Source organism: Hyla sarda, chromosome 1 (genome assembly GCF_029499605.1).
Source record: "Hyla sarda isolate aHylSar1 chromosome 1, aHylSar1.hap1, whole genome shotgun sequence".
NCBI lineage: Eukaryota > Metazoa > Chordata > Amphibia > Anura > Hylidae > Hyla > Hyla sarda.
In genome coordinates this window covers 110,690,933-110,708,273 of record NC_079189.1, presented here as the reverse complement: position 1 = coordinate 110,708,273, position 17,341 = coordinate 110,690,933, and the positions used below count along the sequence as shown (strand labels likewise).

The 17,341-nt window shown below is 44.7% G+C and overlaps 1 protein-coding gene across 1 annotated transcript in view; it reads right to left on the bottom strand.

Annotated features, from left to right (window-relative positions):
* LOC130357501 (uncharacterized) overlaps positions 1–15,146 on the bottom strand; it is a 137,862-nt gene extending 122,716 nt beyond the window's left edge. Inside the window, exons 1-2 of the mRNA XM_056560198.1 lie at positions 15,029–15,146; positions 6,866–7,083 (exon numbers count right to left, since the gene is read on the bottom strand). Of these exons, the coding sequence (XP_056416173.1) occupies positions 6,866–7,000 (135 nt within the window). The 5' untranslated portion in view covers positions 7,001–7,083; positions 15,029–15,146. The remainder of the gene's footprint in view (positions 1–6,865; positions 7,084–15,028) is intronic.
* Positions 15,147–17,341: the final 2,195 nt, after the last annotated feature.

Here is a 17,341-nt window from a genome sequence, read left to right as displayed (position 1 = left end):
ATATGTCACGAAAAAACAATCTCGGAATCAGAATGATAAGTAAAAGCATCCCAGAGTTATTAATGTTTAAAGTAACAGTGGTCAGATGTTCAAAAAATGTCCAGGTCCTGAAGGTGAAAATTGGCTGGGTCATGAAGGGGTTAAAGTCATTTGCAAAAGGCTTGAATGGATTTGAGAATGGGCATGAATTAATGGGGACTTACGTATGAGCCCTTATCTGGAAGTCTGATCAGAGTGGTCTTGTCAGTTATACTTTCCATAGGGACCAACTTCAGCATTGCATTGATAATCCTCTCCTCAGGAATTCCCAATAGCAGCATAGGGATAATACCTAAATAATAGTGTAATGCTGGCCATATACATTAGATTTATGTAGTCTGAACCCCCCAAACTTTGGTGGGATGTGCTAACTATCTAATGTGTATAGTAGTCTTCCAATTCTGCCTTGAAGGCAGATGTTGGGGGAATGAAGGGTTAGGCTAGTTGGATTTCAACTGGTTAATCCTTTTGTTTTTGGAAAATGAGCCACTCCAAGAGGAGTCTGGCAGTGGCCATCTCCCCTATTTCGATTCAGAACATTTGTATGCTTGTCCGTGTGTACATGTGAATAGGGAGGATAAGGAGAGCTAGCTATCTGAGCATTTAGCCAATAGTTATTTGACATTATATGAATTTATGTGTTTATCTTGATAAAGGACCATCTTCCGTCTTCATTAGTCTATCTATCTACATTTCAGGTTTCAAACATAAAGATATAAAACTGTAATTGTTTGTGAAGAATCAACAACAAGTAGGACACAATCATGAAGTGGAATAAAATTTATTGGATATTTCAAACTTTGTTAACAAATAAAAAACTGAAAAATTGGGCATGCAAAATTATTCAGCCCCTTTACTTTCAGTGCAGCAAACTCTCTCCAGAAGTTCAGTGAGGATCTCTGAATGATCCAATGTTGACCTAAATGACTAATGATGATAAATAGAATCCACCTGTGTGTAATAAAGTCTCTTTATAAATGCACCTGCACTGTGATAGTCTCAGAGGTCCGTTTAAAGCGCAGAGAGCATCATGAAGAACAAGGAACACACCAGGCAGGTCAGAGATACTGTTGTGGAGAAGTTTAAAGCCGGATTTTAATACAAAATGATTTCCCAAGCTTTAAACATCCCAAGGAGCTCTGTGCAAGCGATAATATTGAAATAAAAAGAGTATCAGACCACTGCAAATCTATGAAGACCTGGCCGTCCCTCTAAACTTTCAGCTCATACAAGGAGAAGACTGATCAGAGATGCAGCCAAGTGGATCATGATCACTCTGGATGAACTGCAGAGATCTACAGCTGAGATAGGAGACTGTCCATAGGACAACAATCAGTTGTATACTGCACAAATCTGGCCTTTATGAAAGAGTGGCAAGAAGAAAGCCATTTCTTAAAGATATCCATGAAAAGTGTCATTCAAAGTTTGCCACAAGCCCCCTGGGAGACACCCCAACCATGTGGAAGAAGGTGCTCTGGTCAGATGAAACCAAAATCCAACTTTTTGGCAACAATGCAAAGCATTATGTTTGGCATAAAAGCAACACAGCTCATCACCCTGAACATACCATCCCCACTGTCAAACATGGTGGTGGCAGCATCATGGTTTGGGCCAGCAGGGACAGGGAAGATGGTTAAAATTGATGGGAAGATGGATGGAGCCAAATACAGGACCATTCTGGAAGAAAACCTGATGGAGTCTGCAAAAGACCTGAGACTGGGATGGAGATTTGTCTTCCAACAAGACAATGATCCAAAACATAAAGCAAAATCTACAATGGAATGGTTCACAAAAAAACATATCCAGGTGTTAGAATGGCCAGGTCAAAGCCCAGACCTGAATCCAATCGAGAATCTGTGGAAAGAACTGAAAACTGCTGTTCACAAACACTCTCCATCCAACCTCACTGAGCTCCAGCTGTTTTGCAAGGAGGAATGGGCAAAAATTTCAGTCTCTCGATGTGCAAAACTGATAGAGACCTACCCCAAGTGACTTACAGCTGTAATCGCAGCAAAAGGTGGCGCTACAAAGTATTAACTTAAGGGGGCTGAATAATTTTACATGCCCAATTTTTCAGTTTTTTATTTGTTAAAAAAGTTTGAAATATCCAATAAATTTCGTTCCACTTCATGATTGTGTCCCACTTGTTGTCGATTTTCTCAAAAAATTACAGTTTCATATATTTATGTTTGAAGCCTGAAATCTGGCAAAAGGTTGAAAAGTTCAAGGGAACCGAATACTTTTACTATGCACTGTAAGCAAGGTTGAAGCTGGTGTACATTCCTGGAGCTTTTTAATCAGTTGAGCATAGATCTGCGACAGTCGCAGTTGATAAATTAGGGTGCAATGCAAAATGAAAAGTGAAAATATGTCTAGAACAAGACGAAATTTTCAGTGGAGGGATGTAAACAAATAGAAAGTGGCAAAAAAAAGTTTCAGACAAGCGGAGATGTGCCAAAGTTGCCCCAAATATACGGGAAAATTAGCTCAATCTTTGATAAATCTCTGTCTTTGTGTTGAAGAATGTGTACACTAGTATAATACGATGATTCATTGCTACCATTTGCCCATGGCAATATTCAAGTAACCTTTTAATCTGATTACCAGGACATATTACAGAACATTTTGGTGTGTATCATTGGCTAAAACATAGCTACTTTTTGAGGGAATCGGGGAGAGGGAATGTAAAAAATTCCACAGCCAAATGTTACTTCAAAGTACAGTACATAATCACTATAAAGTCTAATTACACAATATTTTTATTTGTGTTGTTTTAGAAATCTGTTGTATTGTTTTGAGGTTTGCTTTTTTTTTTTTTTTTTTTTTTTTTGCAAAACACAGCATGCTAAGGATATGGGGAGTGATTTATCAAAACCTGTGCAGAGACAAAGTTGCCCGTAGCAACCAATCAGATCGCTTCTTTCATTTTGCAGAGGCCTTGTTAAGAATGTAAGAAGTGAGCTGATTGGTTGCTATGGGCAACTGGGCAACTTTGACTCAGCACAGGTTTTGATAAATCTCCCCATGGTCTTTATTCTGTGGTCATTGTTACGCCTAGCGCTCCGGGTCCCCTCTCCTCCCCGGAGCGCTCACGGCGTCTTTCTCCCTGCAGCTCCCCGGTCAGCGCTGACCGGGAGCGCTGCTCTGCCATGGCCGTTGGGGATGCGATTCGCACAGCGGGACGCGCCCGCTCGCGAATCGCATCCCAGGTCACTTACCCGTTCCCGTCTCCTGCAGTCATGTGCTGGCGCGCGCGGCTCCGCTCTCTAGGGCGCGCGCGCGCCAGCTCCCTGAGACTTAAAGGGCCAGTGCACCAATGATTGGTGCCTGGCCCAATTAGCTTAATTGGTTCCCACCTGTTCCCTGGCTATATCTAGTCTCCTCCCTTGCACTCCCTTGCCGGATCTTGTTGCCTTAGTGCCAGTGAAAGCGTTCCTTGTGTGTTTAATAGCCTGTGTACCAGTACCTTTGCTATCTCCCCTGACTACGAACCTTGCCGCCTGCCCCCGACCTTCTGCTACGTCCGACCTTGCTACTGCCTACTCCCTTGTACCTCGCCTATCTTCAGTATCTTCAGCAGCCAGAGAGGTGAGCCGTTGCTAGTGGATACGACCTGGTCACTACCGCCGCAGCAAGACCATCCCGCTTTGCGGCGGGCTCTGGTGAAAACCTGTAGTGGCTTAGAACCGGTCCACTAGCGCGGTCCTCGCCAATCCCTCTCTGGCACAGAGGATCCACCTCCTGCCAGCCGGCATCGTGACAGTAGATCCGGCCATGGATCCCGCTGAAGTTCCTCTGCCAGCTGCCGCCGACCTCCCTACATTGGTCGCCCGACAAGAGCACCAGCTGTCGTACTTGACCACCATGCTACAGCAACTCCAGTCACAGCAACAGCAGCAACAGTCACAGCTACAGCAAGTTCAGTCTCAGCTACAGCAGCAACAACCATCTCCTCCGCCAGCTCCTGCACCCCTTCCGCAGCGAGTGGCCACTCCTAGCCTCCGCCTGTCTTTGCCAGACAAATTTAATGGGGACTCTAAGTTTTGCCGTGGCTTCCTTTCGCAATGTTCTCTGCACTTGGAGATGATGTCGGACCTGTTTCCTACTGAAAGGTCTAAGGTGGCTTTCGTAGTCAGCCTTCTGTCTGGAAAAGCCCTGTCATGGGCCACACCGCTCTGGGACCGCAATGACCCCGTCACTGCCTCTGTTCACTCCTTCTTCTCGGAAATTCGAAGTGTCTTTGAGGAACCTGCCCGAGCCTCTTCTGCTGAGACTGCCCTGCTGAACCTGGTCCAGGGTAATTCCTCCGTTGGCGAGTACGCCATACAATTCCGTACTCTTGCTTCTGAACTATCCTGGAATAATGAGGCTCTCTGCGCGACCTTTAAAAAAGGCCTATCCAGCAACATTAAAGATGTTCTGGCCGCACGAGAGACTCCTGCTAGCCTGCATGAACTCATTCATCTAGCCACTCGCATTGACATGCGTTTTTCTGAGAGGCATCAAGAGCTCCGCCAGGAAAAAGACTTAGATCTCTGGGCACCTCTCCCACAGTCTCCACTGCAATCTGCGCCTAGGCCTCCCGCCGAGGAAGCCATGCAAGTGGATCGGTCTCGCCTGACCCTGGAAGAGAGGAATCGCCGTAGGGAAGAGAATCTTTGTCTGTACTGTGCCAGTACTGAACATTTTCTGGTGGATTGCCCAATCCGTCCTCCACGTCTGGGAAATGCACGCTTGCACTCTGCTCTCGTGGGTGTGGCGTCTCTTGATGCCAAGTCGGCTTCTCCACGTCTCACGGTACCTGTTCGGATTTCCACTTCAGCCAGCTCTCCCCTCTCAGCCGTGGCCTGCCTGGACTCTGGAGCTTCTGGGAATTTTATTCGGGACTCCTTTGTGAATAAATTCCGTATTCCCGTGACCCGTCTTGTCAAGCCACTCCGCATTTCCGCGGTCAACGGAGCCAGGTTGGACTGTACCATACGTTTCCGCACGGAGCCCCTTCTTATGAGCATCGGATCTCATCACGAGAGGATTGAACTTTTGGTCCTCCCCAATTGCACCTCGGAGATTCTCCTTGGACTTCCCTGGCTTCAACTTCATTCCCCAACCCTGGATTGGTCCACTGGGGAGATCAAGAGTTGGGGGTCCTCTTGTTCCAAGAACTGTCTAAAACCGGTTCCCAGTAACCCTTGCCGTAACTCTGTGGTTCCTCCTGTATCCGGTCCCCCTAAGGTCATTAAGGACTCTGCCTGCCACAGGAAATGCCCTTCCCCCCCTCCCAGTTCCATCAGGCAAGCTTCTGTGTCCCCTCATGGCCCTCGTCCTGGTGTCACACTGCCCCGTGCCAGGTCTCGCCCTCTGCCCTCTCTCCCCATTCCTACTCCTGCGGTTCTGCCTGCCGTTGAGGAATCCCTCCATCCTTTCCCGGTGTCCTCATCCCAGGGGAGGCAGTTACCCGATAAAGAGAAGGGGAGACCTAAGGGGGGGGGTACTGTTACGCCTAGCGCTCCGGGTCCCCTCTCCTCCCCGGAGCGCTCACGGCGTCTTTCTCCCTGCAGCTCCCCGGTCAGCGCTGACCGGGAGCGCTGCTCTGCCATGGCCGTTGGGGATGCGATTCGCACAGCGGGATGCGCCCGCTCGCGAATCGCATCCCAGGTCACTTACCCGTTCCCGTCTCCTGCAGTCATGTGCTGGCGCGCGCGGCTCCGCTCTCTAGGGCGCGCGCGCGCCAGCTCCCTGAGACTTAAAGGGCCAGTGCACCAATGATTGGTGCCTGGCCCAATTAGCTTAATTGGTTCCCACCTGTTCCCTGGCTATATCTAGTCTCCTCCCTTGCACTCCCTTGCCGGATCTTGTTGCCTTAGTGCCAGTGAAAGCGTTCCTTGTGTGTTTAATAGCCTGTGTACCAGTACCTTTGCTATCTCCCCTGACTACGAACCTTGCCGCCTGCCCCCGACCTTCTGCTACGTCCGACCTTGCTACTGCCTACTCCCTTGTACCTCGCCTATCTTCAGTATCTTCAGCAGCCAGAGAGGTGAGCCGTTGCTAGTGGATACGACCTGGTCACTACCGCCGCAGCAAGACCATCCCGCTTTGCGGCGGGCTCTGGTGAAAACCTGTAGTGGCTTAGAACCGGTCCACTAGCGCGGTCCTCGCCAATCCCTCTCTGGCACAGAGGATCCACCTCCTGCCAGCCGGCATCGTGACAGTCATCTCTATTCTCATGGTCTTCTCTAATAAAAACAACCAGAAAAGGAATGCATACACAAAGAAAACACAAAAAATTTGTAGACAATCTGGATGGGTATGATAATCATAGTTACTAAGTTGGATCTCTAAACTTCTCCCCATCTACTAGCTTTATTTAAAGCTGTTTTACTTGTTAGTTGTCTTTTTTGAGAATTGAACAAAGTCACCATAATAATCACAGTGGATCTGTTTTATTTAAAAAACAAAAACTTTTGACATTTTTCATAAACACTCAGAAACAATACTCTCATAGGGGGAGATTTATGAAAGCCTGTCCAGAGGAAAAGTTGCGGAGGTGCCCATAGCAACCAATCAGATCGCTTCTTTCATTTTGCAGAGGCCTTTTCAAAAATGAAAGAAGCGATCTGATTGGTTGCTATGAGCAACTCAGCAACTTTTCCTCTGGACAGGTTTTGATAAATCTCCCCCATAGACAGTACTTTCATAGACAAGTCTGACCATGATGACAAACACAAGAACTGTATTCATAATGTTCATAACAAAGACCTATCAACCACACGGGTGCAGATATTATTTCAACATAAATAAAATGTGAAAATCTATACATTGTATATACCTGTGTCAAACTAGCTGGTGAAGTGAAGCATCTCGGTATCCCAATGACGGTATTTTCCTTTAAAAAATTTAGTTTTGCTTCGTTTCTTTTCCTTTGTGGTAAATAAGCAGTTCGACTCCTCTGAATATAATCCATGATCTTTATATTCTGGAGCAATTCTGAAATTGTAGTTACTTATACGTCCCTAGGTACTTGTCAAGCATCTACCTATAGTTCACCTATAGGAAAAATAAGTGTAAATATTTAAAGCTGAATTGTTCATGTTATATACACCTTATTCATATATTGTTTGTACTAGTCATTATAAATAAAACTATTGCTAGGGATATGGTGTTATGAAAAGTGATCCAGAATCCAATCAATGCATTTTATAGTTTATAGCAACATAGTATACAGAAAAGGCAAGATTTCAACATATGGCAAAGCTTTGACAACGACCCACACTTGTTTCATGGGGCAAAATGTTGCCTTATCTGTACACTATATTGCTATAATAAACTATAAGGTGCATTAACTGGATGCTGGACCATTCTTTTATTTCACAATCAAAATTACCTAAAGTAAGTCCGTCTGGTTTTATATGTGCCTCTATTTCCCTTGGGATTGGTGGATTCACACATGGACTTTAAAGGGGTTCTCCTTTGTTTATACAGTTTTTTGTTATTATGTTTGTGTGTTGTGTGTGTATAAGTATGTGTTTTTTTATGTGTGTTGTGATTATGTATATATGTATTTTCTTACCTTTTGTGAAGATCCGTAAGCTGGCCCCTTTTTCTTCCAGTGGGTTGCTGTGCACCTCGGCCTCTGCCATGTTGTGTTCGGTAAGTGGGATGTCGGGGGTGTGTTCTTGCTTCTGTCCTTCCTATCTTCTGACGTCCGAGGCGAATCTTTTCTTCCTGTTTCTTCCGTGGCTTAGCGATGAATCTGCGGCCTCTTCCGGCGCATGCGCAGGTAGTTTTTTTTTTTTTTTTTCTTACCAATAAAGTTTTTTTTGTCTTATTGACAAACTGTCTGCGCATGCACAAGTACGCAAGTGCTACGCTAACAGCGTAGCGTACGTTAGGTCTACGCTAATAGCGTAGCTTCGCGCAAGCGCAGACAGTTTGTCAATTAGACAAAAAAAACTTTATTGGTAAAAAAAAAAAAAAAAAAACTACCTGCACATGCGCCTGAAGAAGCCGCAGATTCGTCGCTGAGCCACGGAAGAAACAGGAAGAAAAAATTTGCCTCGGATGTCAGAAGATCCCACTTACCGAACACAACATGGCGGAGGCCAAGGTGCACAGCAACCCACTGGAAGAAAAAGGGGCCAGCTTCCGGATCTTCACAAAAGGTAAAAAAATACATATATACATAATCACAACACACATAAAAAAACACATACTTATACACGCATAACACACAAACATAATAACAAAAAACAGTATAAGCAAGGGAGAACCCCTTTAAGTACTAAAGTATTAAGGACATAGGGGTCTGAGTGTTCAGACTCATCTGATCACATGGCTGCATGCTTCTCTCCCTGCTCTGTGTCTATTTGAGAGAGACAGTCCCACAGACTTACATTATGAGACCATGTTGGTTTTGGTGACACAGAGCCATGAGAGACCGCATTAAGTGGGCACTTTACCTGGCTCATTCTACTGGTAGGTTTGGCTCTAAACTTTCAGACCCCAACTGATCAAACTTTTAATATGTCTATGTTTAGGGATGAGTGAATCTAATCTGACGAATGGGAATTCGTTTCGGATTTCAGGAAAAACTTGATACGCAACGAATGCGAATATTACCGCAATTCGATCATGCTAATCGCTTCATTAAACTCCATTTAGTGCGGCTGAGGCTCCAGGGCATCTAAAATGGTGTATTCCACATGTGAGGACATGGGGCAAAGAATCGTGGGAAGGTTGGAACAAGGGTAGGCGGGATGACCCTGAATCACATGCAGCCAGCCACCCCTGTGATGTCACAGCCCTATATAATCGTCAGCCATCTTGCGGCCAGTCATTTCAGCCTTTTATTGCAGAGAGAGAGAGAGGGACAGACAGTAGTATGTGTTGCACAGAGAAGCATTTTTACAGCAGCGATTCATCTCCTAGTCACATCAGCGTTCTATTACAAAGAGAGAGAGAGGGCCAGACAGAATTGTGTGTGTTGCACAGAAAAGCATTTTTACAGCAGCGATTCACCTCCCAGTCACATCAGCATTCTGTTGCAGAAAGAGAGGACAGAGAGCAGTGAGTGTTGCACAGAAAAACCTTTTTAAAGCAGCGATTCACCTCCCAGCCACATCAGCGTTCTATTGCAGAGAGGGACAGAGGGCAGTGTGTTGCACAGAAAAGCTTTTTTGCAGCAGCAATTCACCTCTAGCCCAAATCCAGCCTAGAAGCACTAATAGGGAAGGAAGGGAAATTGAGAGAGAAAGTGCAATTATGGGTGTAGTACACAGCGACTGTGTGCTGCAGCACTGGTGTACAACAACTGAAAAGCAAATAGTAGCCAGCCAGTTAGGGTGAGCAGAGCACTAAAAGCATATTGTCCTCTATTAAGTGTAATCTGTGCGTACATCTAAGTGGTGTACCATTTTGTTCCTAAAGTATTAAGGGCCTATATGCTATGAAACACCAGCCAAAAGTACACACTTGCTGGTGTTGTAGACAAATGTTTTAATCGTACTGGAGCGCATTCCCCTCATAAATGCATACCACATATGTACATCTAAGTGGTGTACTATTTTGTTCCTGTTAAAGTCTTAAGGGCCTAGATACTGTGAAAGACCAGCCAAAAGTACACACCTGCTGGTGTTGTAGACAAATACTGTTTTAAGCGTACTGGAGCACATTGTCCTTCCCTCAAAAGTGCATACCACATACGTACATCTAAGTGGTGTACTATTTTGTTCCTGCTAAAGTCTTAAGGGCCTAGATACTGTGAAAGGCCAGCCAAAAGTACACACCTGCTGGTGTTGTAGACAAATACTGTTTTAAGAATAGTGGAGCGTATTGTACTCCCCTCATATACGCACTAAGTATGTAAGGCAGAGAAGTGCCAGGATATGCACAGAGGAGTGGCAGAGGCCTAAATTAATCAGGCAGAGGTCACAGCAGACTAGGGGAGAGATACAACAGAAGTTTCAGTGAGAGGCCTGAGCTACCATTATCAGCTAGCGGTCATGTCTCGACCAGCAGCCCATCTGTGGTCATCGATTGGTTAACACGTTCTTCCACTTCATCACAAGTGACATCTAACACCCCCAGTCAACAGTTGGTGGGTTGCTCAGACACAACCCTCAGTTGGCATGGCCCGGGAGCAGTCCCTGTCCTCCCACTGCCTCTGTCCTATGCTGTTCCCTCCCATACAGAAGGATCTTATGCTGTGGGTTCAGCTCCACTATTTAGTGAGGACGATCTACTAGAGAACAGTCAGCAGCTACTGCCCAGCCAAGAAGTGGAGGAGATATCCGGCGCTTCCTCCGCTAGGCGGGCAAGTTGTGATGAGGAGAGTGGCATGGGAGGTGGTGTTGCGAGCGATAAGGGTCCTGAAGCAGACACTTTTGAGGAACCTGAGGAGGACATCAGTGATGCGTAGACACAACTGGATGAAGATGAAGCTGATCGCACTTGGGACCCTGGTGCAGAAAGGGCTTCATCATAATCAGGAGAAGAGGGTTGCAGGTTGCCCGTGAGGCAGCAGCTGAGCCAGCAGGGTGGTAGCATGGTTGGCAGTCAGCATGGTGGCAGAAGTGGAAAGTCTGGAGCCAAACGTGCTTGGGGTAGACCACCTGCTAAGCGGCTGCCTACCTTCCTAGGAAGCAATGGAACAGGGGTTCCTGGAGTTGGTGGCAGTAGCAGTCAATCAGTGCGGACTGTTGGTGGGAAAATCAGCTACTCGGATGTGTGGCAGTTTTTCATCAAGCATCCGGAGGATGTTAACCTGACCATATGCAAGATATGTTGACAAAAGGTGAAGCGTGGCCAGGGTCCCAATGATGGCACCATGTGCCGAGCCGAGATGGAGAGTCCCAAGCCGTCATTTTTTTGCAAAGAAGGCAGTACTAGTCCTGCACAATTTTGTGGAATAGAAGGTGGGTCAGTAACTATGGTCAGGGACAATACATGTCCTTTACGGCCCACTGGGTGAATGTGGTTCCAGCACAGCCACAACAGTAACTTGGACAGGTCAATCCGCTTCCGCCTCCACGCTCTAAGGCCTTTGGTCCTGCGACAGTGTGCGAATCCGCCTCCTCATCCTCCACCATCGCCTCAGCCTCCACTGCACGGACAAGTCTCAGTGCCCCTCCACCATACCATGTGTGCAGGGCACGGCGGTGTCACACTGTTCTTAATATGGTTTGCATTGGTGAATGGAGTTACACAGGGGAGGAACTGCTAAAAAAAGTCATTCATCAAGAAATCGAATCATGGCTTACTCCACGAAAACGTAAGAAATGGGAACCATGGTGACCGACAACAGGAAAAATATCTTGTCTGTGCTGCGACAAGGAAGCCTGAGATATGCGCCCTGCATGGCACATGTGTTCAAACTGGTTGTCAAGCGGTTCCTGAAGTGTTCCCCACATCTGCAAGGCATCCTAAAAATGGGTAGGAAACTTTGCATGCACTTCAGCCACTCATACAGATAGTGGGACTCCCCTGTGTAACTTCAATGTCAACCAATGGCAGTTCATACATGACACCTGCCGTTTGCTCAGGACCTTTGAGGAAGCCACATTACTAATTATTTGCCAGGATTATGGAATAAACAACGAAATTCCACTGTTTCATCTACTACAACACGTGTTGGAAACAATGGTTAGTCAGGGCACTGGAGACTCGCGTAGTGACCACTGAATTGTCACCATTCGGCAGCGGGATGACTTCTGGCTCTCCACCTCATTGGACTCTCGCTACAGGCACAAAATGGGGGCCTTTGTTACACCCACTGAGAGGGAGGACAAACTGACCAACTACAGAGACATCCTACGTAGTCAGTTGGTCAATGCCTATCTGCGCCATCGTCCATCCTCTCGCAGGTCTGACTCAAGGAGGGGGGGGCTCTCTGCACTCACCTTCCACTGTCATGGCTGCTGGGGAGGGGTGGCAGGAGTAGTACCAACTCCATCAGCAGCAGCCTGAGTCTACAGTCGCTGATGAGTAGCTTTCTTCACCCACATAGTGAAGCAACTCATCAGCAGCAGGTAGACCTGGAGCAGGACCTGAACCAGCAGGTGGTGGCATACCTTGACATGATCCTGACAACACACCTTGAAGATCCGCTGGACTTCTGGGCAACCAAACTTGCTTTGTGGCCGCAGCTAGCAGAGTTTGCCCTGGAAAAGCTGTCCTGCCAGAGTGGGTGTTTAGTGCGGCGGGGCCATAGTAACACCAAGGAGAACTCGTCTGTCCACGAAAAATGTGGAGAGACTGACCTTTTGTGAAAATGAATCAGGCATGGATCAGCCAGGATTTCCACCCACCAATGCCTGATGCATCAGAGTAGATTGACCAAGGTGCCACACAAACACTTCACAAATATGGATAGTGTTACACATGTTTAAGGCACTGATCCCCAGTTACAGACATTCCTACACATCAGACCACAAGTATTGAGGATATGCATTATGTAAAACTTAAATTTTAATAATATTCTAAGTATAAAATATATGTAACCCCAATTTTTTTGAAATCAAACAAAAGGAAAGGTGTGCAAAAAAAAAAAACATGTGCCACCTACACCTCCAAGTATTGATGTGATTCAAAGACCTCTAAAAAGGTGTAAGGGAACAATGTATGGTCCATTGTAACTGGTGGGGGTAAAAACTTCCCCTGTAAGGCCCTACTCTCGCATAATTAATTCCCTTCTTGTCAAGTGTTACTTGCCCTTAAAAGGGTGGTCCCACTCAGGAACCTCTCCCTTTTTCCCCTACAAACACTGCCATTTCCCAGGGTTCTTTGCCCTTTTTAGGGGGAGTAACACTTGCCAAGAAGGGAATAGGGCAAGAGTTGGGCCTTACCGGGGAAGTTTATACCCCCACCTGCTACAATGGACAATACGTTGTTCCCTTTTTACCTTTTCGAGGAAAGTGTTACTCGTCTTAATGGGCGGCCCCACACAGGAACCAATCCCTATTTCCACCTAAAAACCCTGGGAAATGGCAGTGTTTGTAGGTGGAAATAGGGAGAGGTACCTGTGTTGGGCCGCCCTTTTTAATGTGAGTAACACTTGCCAAGAAGGAAATTAATAATGCAAAAGTAGGGCCTTACAGGGGAAGTTTTTACCCCCACCGGTTACAATGGACCATACGTTGTTCCCTTCCACCTTTTAGAGGTTTTTGCATACATCAATACTTGGTGGTGTAGGTGGCATATGGTGCTTTTGCACACCTTTCCTTTTGTTGATTTAAAAGAAAAATTTGGGTGCATATATTTTATCCTAAATATATTATTAAAAGTAAAGTTTTACGTAATGCATTTCCTCAATACTTAGACTTTGACAAAAGAGACCATTTTCTTCTGCATACCTGCCTCAACTACTATTCTGATCCTGCCACCCGCCTGATGCCACACATCTAATGCCAAGTTCTAATTTTTTCTAATACCTTCGTCACCGGGTACTGGTATTGTCACCCACCGCACCACTCTGTCACGGGTCACTTTCAGGACTCCTGATGCTGCTGACACCTCCAGGCTGTCTCATTCTGCCACCATATGTTCTCCTTGTGCTGATGCCACCTCCAGGCTGTGTCATTCAGACACTATATGGTCTCCTAATGCTTCTGCCACCTCCAGGCTGTGTCATTCAGCAACTATATGTTCTGCTCATGCAGCCGCCAACTCCAGTCTGTGTTATTCAGCCACTATATGGTCTCCTCATGCTGCCAACCCCTCCACGCTGTGTCATTCAGCCACTATATGGTCTCCTCATGCTGCCAACACCTCCACGCTGTGTCATTAAGCCACTATATGGCCCCTTCATTCTTCAGCCTCATCCAAGCTGTGTCATTCAGCCACTATATGGTCTCCTCATGCTGCCACCACCTCCACGCTGTGTCATTGCAGTGACAGTGATTCTAAAAGCGATTCTGGTAATCTGCATGTTATTCTGAATAACAGTATTATTTGACTACCCCAGCACACTCCTTATGCGTGTTAGAACAAAGCAAAGTGTTCTACACCCCTATTGAGGCTCTATGTAGGCCAGAAATAGCTGTTTTTAATATAGATTCACCACAAATAAATTTGGATCAAAACAAATTTTTTCAAAAAATTTGAAATCGAATTTTTCAAAAGTTTGCTCATCTTTAGTAGCCACTCGTTATATAAGGTAAAACTTAGTGACAGGTTCCCTTTAATGGAAACCCCAACATAGTGCTGGATTCATCACATGACGGACACCACCAGATCTCACTGATTTACAGTAGGGTCTGCCGGGTTTCAATATGGAGTCTGGTATTTAAATAGAAACATACTTCTCCATGTAGCGCTATTTTGCTGATAAAATTTGACAGAATTTGCAACAGAGACTCCAGTAAACATGTGAGCAGAGCCTAAAATGCAACACTGCAAATATTTGCCAAAGTCAAATAGTAAGTATGCTAGGTATTACTATAAAAGTATAGCTGAAGAAAATTCACACACACAAACACCTGTCATAAATGTCCTGTACAGAATAAATTCATGTTGGTGTGTATACATCAATATAGAATATATGCACCAAATAACATACACTCATGCATGCTTTCTGTGAATATATGTCTGAAATATTTGCCCCATTTTTCATAAAACAAAGCTGTCTAAAATGTATACAATAGGATAAAATAGGTGAATGGCTGCAAAATGCAGTTATGTGTTATTGACAAAGGGCTAATATAAATGAATCATTTCAAGGATAATATTAGTCATGACTGTCCATCCTCCTCTTTGCTGCTCTACAATGAAGCACTGAACAAGTTTACAGCAAACTATAAAAAACAAATTGTTGTAATAAACACAGTAGAAAGAAGTCATATACATAGAAGTTTCTGAGAAAAAGAGATGAGTGCAAATCTATTCTGCTTTCCATAGTGCAATTCTACGTCATCTTCATTTGGACAATTTAGAAGTTTTATCAGAAAATAACAAGAGCATCTAGACAGACTTCTACATAACAGTGAATATAACTTACTTCTTCCCCTGTCATTGTGTTACTACTTCTTCTTTTCTACCGATCTGGATTTCAGAGAGTGTCTTAAGATCAGTGGAGACCCAGGATTATATTGTGGAAGATGCTGCTTGTTATATAGCAGACCGAGGCATGCTTATTGATGTGAAATCAGCCAAAGGCTGAGCAGCCTTAGGTATTCATTCCTATGGAAACACACATAATACACTGCAGTAAGAAGGATGGGGGGAGAAGGCCGGACTCAGTAAAAATCCCTTTCAGACATTTAAATAGTTTTACACCATGTAGGTGAAAGGGCTTTTAAAATATGGCCCACTCTCAAGACAGAAAAAATCCTGGCACAACCACTTTAAAAGTCCATACTGGTGTATTGCTACTAAAAGAACCCCTGTCTTGCTATAAGCTCTGTCCATACAGGTGGTGCTACACGTGAATAAACAGTCCAGTACAATATTCCATGCAGAGGAAAACGAGAATAACGGAACAATCACCCCAATTTCGATGCAGAAAAGGGCTTCTTTATTTAAAGATGTTCAAGCAGACACGAGCATCAACATAGCAGGGAAGGAGAAACGGTCTTAAGTGTTTTTTTTTTCCAGTCACACGGGGCGACGGTCCGTATCGTACGGTTGCGCATTTAGGGTCTCAGAACTTTTACAAATTTACAAATAACATGAAGATCTTAAAAAAAGTGTGAATACTGGCACAGAAACTTGGAGAAACTTTGTACTATGATTACATCCATATAGATGAAAAATAGCGCTGCCAATACTCCTAGCCATCCATCCCAGAGAGCATAGTCCATGAGTGCTTGGGGACTGAAATATAACAAAGGCTACAAGCTAACATGACTTGTACTACAGTGCTGTCCTATTCTTGTAAAAGAAAAACACTGAAGTCTAACTAATGGAGTGCATCAGTCAACTGTCTGCCAAGCCATGGAGTAAAGCATGCTGTTGTGCACTTCACCTAACTATAACTAGCGATCGGAGTGGGTCTCAGAACTAAGACCGTGACTGATCTCAAATTTTTTTTTTCTTAACAGTAAAGCATTAAGGCTCTATTTACCAGTAAAAGAGGTAAGTATGGGGGGAAATTAAAATTGTTTTTTAAGGATAAATTTGTAAAGCATAATACCTGGTACAGAAGGCAAATGGATGTCATGGCGGGCATTACAGTAGGTTACAGTATGTTAAGCACAGTGTATGTTAATGATATACTGTAGTATGAAATGGTTTTACATTAACAGAATGCAGGTGGTGAGCTCAAGAAACCAGAATCTGTAATATAACCTATATGTGGGTATATGAAAAAAACTAAAAAAAATTGGAAGGGTATCATAAGGTAGGTAATAGTAGGCCTGACTGAAGTTGAAAGTTATCATTGATAGGATCTATAAACAGGAGATGATACAAAGTCAGTTCAGTCCCTCAAAATAGTAAAGAAAGCTTCTGATCTTGCCCTGGATTCTACTACAAGTTTCTCCTTATGTTGCAAGTGAGGGATTTCTTTGAAGTAGTCTGTAACTGATGGGTGGGGGACATCTACTGTCTGGGGATTACAGTCCTGGTGACCATAAGAAGGAAGCATGTCAAGCTTATCCTCAGGGTGTTGGGAGAACCTGGTACCATTAATAGAAGAGCAAAGAATGTATTGGCAATTTCAGTCCCTGAGATTACTTTGATCAGATCCACTACCTACGTTGTTGGATAGGTGATGTAAGAATTTTGGGTGTCAATAGCTTAGAGGGATAGGAATCTACAGAGTTGAGATTATTGGCACATCAAAAACTTCCCTTCAACACAGTAGGATTTCTGAAAATTGGCCAAAGCCGGCTTTGTTCTTCAGTTCACGGAAAACAGTACACATAAGAATAGTTGCAGTTGCACCCCTGGGAGGCTCATCCCCCTTTTTAATCAATTCTTTAGGTGGTTCTTATTGAGCCCTCTAGGGCTAAGTGGAGTAGATGGCCTTGGAGTTATCCCTCTGTCCACTGTACCATATTCTCCATTATAATAACATAAAACTTCCTCCTTAGGCAGCACAATGCCCACAGTGGACATTCTCACCAATTGTGAGTCATTGATCCCCATATCAGGTTGCATCTTAAATAGAGGTCTGTTATAGATGAAAATAAGTTGTGGAGAAATGTAGGGACTTTGTACTATCTAAAAAAATATTTTATAGTTAGTTTCCTGTGCTTTACATGAAATAGATGATTGTGGCAGAGAAAGAATATCTTGATCCACCAAGAGGGCTAAATCAATCGATCCAGTTCTTGCTCCCATGTCATTTGGTATGTTGGTTTTGTGTCTT